The 3786-nt window shown below is 38.6% G+C and overlaps 1 protein-coding gene across 1 annotated transcript; it reads left to right on the top strand.

Moving 5' to 3' along the window:
* The first annotated feature begins 378 nt into the window (after positions 1-378).
* On the top strand, positions 379-1361 carry LOC138870903 (uncharacterized). The gene is made up of 2 exons (XM_070148743.1): positions 379-681; positions 1113-1361. The coding sequence occupies exons 1-2, from the start codon at positions 379-381 to the stop codon at positions 1359-1361; spliced, it is 552 nt and encodes a 183-aa protein (XP_070004844.1).
* The last annotated feature ends 2425 nt before the right edge of the window (positions 1362-3786 follow it).

A 3786-nucleotide genomic window follows, 5' to 3' on the forward strand; every position in this document is an offset into this window, starting at 1 on the left:
ACAAACTGCTCTTCTAAGTATTTAATACAATAGTACTAATATATTGTGTTTGTCTGCAATTGTAATTACAGGACATATCCTGCCACTAGCATATGGTGTAGTTGATTCAGATAATGATGTTTCTTGGTTGTGGTTCTTTGAGAAATTCAAGGAAGCTTAGGGAGAAGGGGAAAACATGTGCGTTTTTTCTGATAGGAATGAGAGCATCAACAAAGCTGTATCCAGAGTGTATCCTATCGTACTGCAGTTTGCTTGTATATGGCATTTATGAAATAATGTATACAAGAAATTCAAAAAGAGTCATGAGAAGTTGAGTGAGGTATACTTTGAATGGAAAAAACATACACCTAGGATGAATTTGATAGTCTAATGGAAAATATGGAGAAGGTAGATATTCGGGTGAAAGATTACTTGGAATTAGCTGGATACGAAAAGTGGGGTATGTTGTATACACCTGTTAACCAAGGATGGACTATGACATCAAATATTGCTGAGTCAATCAATTCGGCACTTATATCAACAAGAGAATTACCAATCTATGATTTTCTAGAAGAAGTTAGGAAGATGTTTGGTTGTTGGAATTGCAACAATAAAAAAGATGCTATATACACGTTCACAATACTTGGGAAAAAATATCAAGAGATTATAACATTGAATAAGACTCTGTCTACACATATGACTGTAAGTTTTCATTAGTTTGCTATATTTAGTTGCATTGACTAAAATCTGATATATGATACATGCTGTAATTATTCTGAATGCATATATGAATACAACATGTATTATTCCATATATATATAGTTGTAATTATGTTATACACACACACACACACACACACACACACATATATATATATATATATATATATATATATATATATATATATATATATATATATATATATATATTATAGATGGATACATAATTGAATACAGCTTTCTCTGATACATGCATATAAACTGTAGGAATACATACAAACTGTATATGTATATTGAGATAGTACATATATACATGCCACATATATTCATGCATACAATACATACTGCATGTATTCATGGATATATACATGCTTTCTACAATATCCAAAATTGAATTTACTCCATGTTATGTAGGTTATACCATCAACTGAACACTTGTACATGGTGAATGATGAAGAAAGGCATTACACCGTTTGCATCCAAAAGAAAATTTGCAGTTGTGGGAGGTTCCAAGTGGACGAGTTACCATATTCACATGCTTGGACTGTCTTGAAGAGCAACTTTCTAATGCCGAACGATTATTGCTCGGACTATTACAAATCAATGACTGTTGTAATGACATACGAAGTCCCTGTGTATCCTCTCCCTGACCGAAATGAATAGAAGATACCAGAAAATATATCAGAGGAAGTAGTCTTACCACTCAAATGGAAGAGACCTCCTGGAAGGCCAAAAAAGAAGCTTGATAAGCTATTAAGTGAATCACTTCAAAAGAAGAGTCAAAATTCGTATAGTGTATGTGGGCATGGTTGACATAATAAGCATACTTGTAGAAATATTCCACATAGGAATGAGTTGATGTTATGATTTTAATTTCTCTCATCTTTGTTGTCGATGTGTTAAAGATTTTGTATTTCGATACTTGAACTGATGAATTATATTTAGGTTGAAATTTTTGTGTTACTTGGTTTCTTGATGTACTTTATTATTCTTGAATGATTATATTAAAGGAATATGCATATATATAGTGTCACACCTCCTTTTTCCGCACCCGAGGGGCGCGAGGGAGTTTTTTCCAATTAAAGGACAATCGAAACGGGATTGGTTTATTTATTTCAGAGTCGCCACTTGAGAGATTTAGGGTGTCCCAAGTCACCAATTTTAATCCCGAATCGAGGAAAAGAATGACTCCATATTATAGTCTGCGTACCAGAAATCCGGATAAGGAATTCTGTTAACCCGGGAGAAGGTGTTAGGCATTCCCGAGTTCCGTGGTTCTAGCACGGTCGCTCAACTGTTATATTTGGCTTGATTATCTGATTTTATACATGTTAAACCTATGTGCAAGTTTTAAACTCTTGACCGCTTTTATTATTATTTTTTACGAGAATTGCAACGTCGTGAAAATATATCTCGAACCACGTTACATCAATGCACCCGTGGTTATTGACATATCTCGACTCGGTTGAGATTTGGATTTGGGTCACATAAATGTGCACCCGAATTAAGAAAAATAAATTATTAAGACGCGCCTAAAGCAACTAACGTATTGTTATTTTGGGGAAGGCCGTGAAATTTGCTGAACGACATGTCCCGAATTCTAAGTATTTTTAATATATATACATTTAGAGGGCCCCGCAGCTTCTACATTTTGTTTGTCGAGGCTCGTCTCATTTATTATTAAAAGGAATTTACAACGTCATGGAAATGCATCTCAGACCACGTCACAATCAATGTACCCGTGATTAGAGACACATTTCGATTTCGTTGAGATTTGGATTTGGGTCACATAAATGTGCACCCGAGTTTAGGGAGATAACATTATTAAAGGCGCGCCTAAAGCAACTAGCGCATTATTATTTTTGGGGTAGGGCCGTGAAATTCGCTAAACGGCCCGACCCGGAATCTAAGTATTTAATGCATATATTTTGTGAGGGCTCCGCAATCTGTGCATTTTTATTTTTTGGCGAAGCTTGCCTCGTTTTTCTTTTTTATTTTTTTTTTATTTTTTTTTACTTTGCGATGGACATTGAATTTGCTAAAATGACACACTTAGGATTCTTATTTCAAAGGATTACTCCTACCAACGGTTTAAGCCCATATTTACGCAACTCCTAAGAGCATGGCACTAGACTATGTCCATTGAGCAAAATCGCGTAAAAATAAATCTATAACCTAACTTCAATGTTCCCTAATAATAAAAGTAACAGAAACAAAACTTAAACAAAACAACAACAAAAAGAAAACTAGGCATAATTATGCACCTTTTGCCAGAATCTCAACCATAGGCTCATATCAAACGAAGCAAGTGAATAACCATATACATATGAGCAGGGAACAACTAAAAGTCTACTGAAGCAACGAGGGAAAATGCCAACAATGCCTCAAACAAATCTGGAAAAAAACAACTAACCGCGAGGCAGCGTTATCCTTGAAACGCGACGAACCGTAGGCGGACCTTGACGCCTCAGACAGCGACCTCGACGTACCGGACCTCGACGAGCAAAACAACCTCACCGGACTGAAGCAACGGCTGAGCTGCTCAGCAACACAGCGACGTAGCAACAGCTGCTGTATTTTTCGACGCAGCAACTGTTGCGTGAAGCTGCAACATAAGGGGTCGTTGGAGGTGAGGAAAGGGGAGCTATGGAGGGATGTTTGGACGTGGGTTGGTGAAGGTTTTCTGCTGGTTGTGAGGCTGGTTGGTTCAGCATGTGGTGATGGAGGTGGGAGTTCTGCTGGACGTGAGGAGGAGGGGGTTCGACGGGAGGTTGTTGGTTGAAGGTGGTGTTTGGGCGATGCAGGCAGTCGTTTGGACGTGGGGGTGCGACTGGATGGTCACCTTGCGCAGTGACGACGCAGTGGGGGTGGCGACTGGTTTGGGTTTGTTTGGTGGTTGTGTGAGAAGGTGGTGGGTGGTCGATTCGGGGTTGGGGGGCAGTCACGACGGACTGGTTGCGAGACGACGAGGGAGATGATGTCGTCGGAGCAGGTGGTTTGGGGTCGGGCTCAGTAGGGTTTTTTGTTTAAGGTTTTCGTCAGGAAGAAGGGAGGAAGACGATGAACAGCCGGAGAGGTTAGGGTTTTT

Source organism: Nicotiana sylvestris, chromosome 6 (genome assembly GCF_000393655.2).
Source record: "Nicotiana sylvestris chromosome 6, ASM39365v2, whole genome shotgun sequence".
Classification (NCBI taxonomy): Eukaryota; Viridiplantae; Streptophyta; class Magnoliopsida; order Solanales; family Solanaceae; genus Nicotiana; species Nicotiana sylvestris.

Excerpts from the sequence above, each read along its gene's own strand:
- LOC138870903 (XM_070148743.1), top strand. The coding sequence starts at position 379 with ATGGAGAAGGTAGATATTCGGGTGAAAGATTACTTGGAATTAGCTGGA. Across the intron at positions 682-1,112 it reads CTCTGTCTACACATATGACT|GTTATACCATCAACTGAACA; the intron begins GTAAGTTTTCAT and ends CATGTTATGTAG.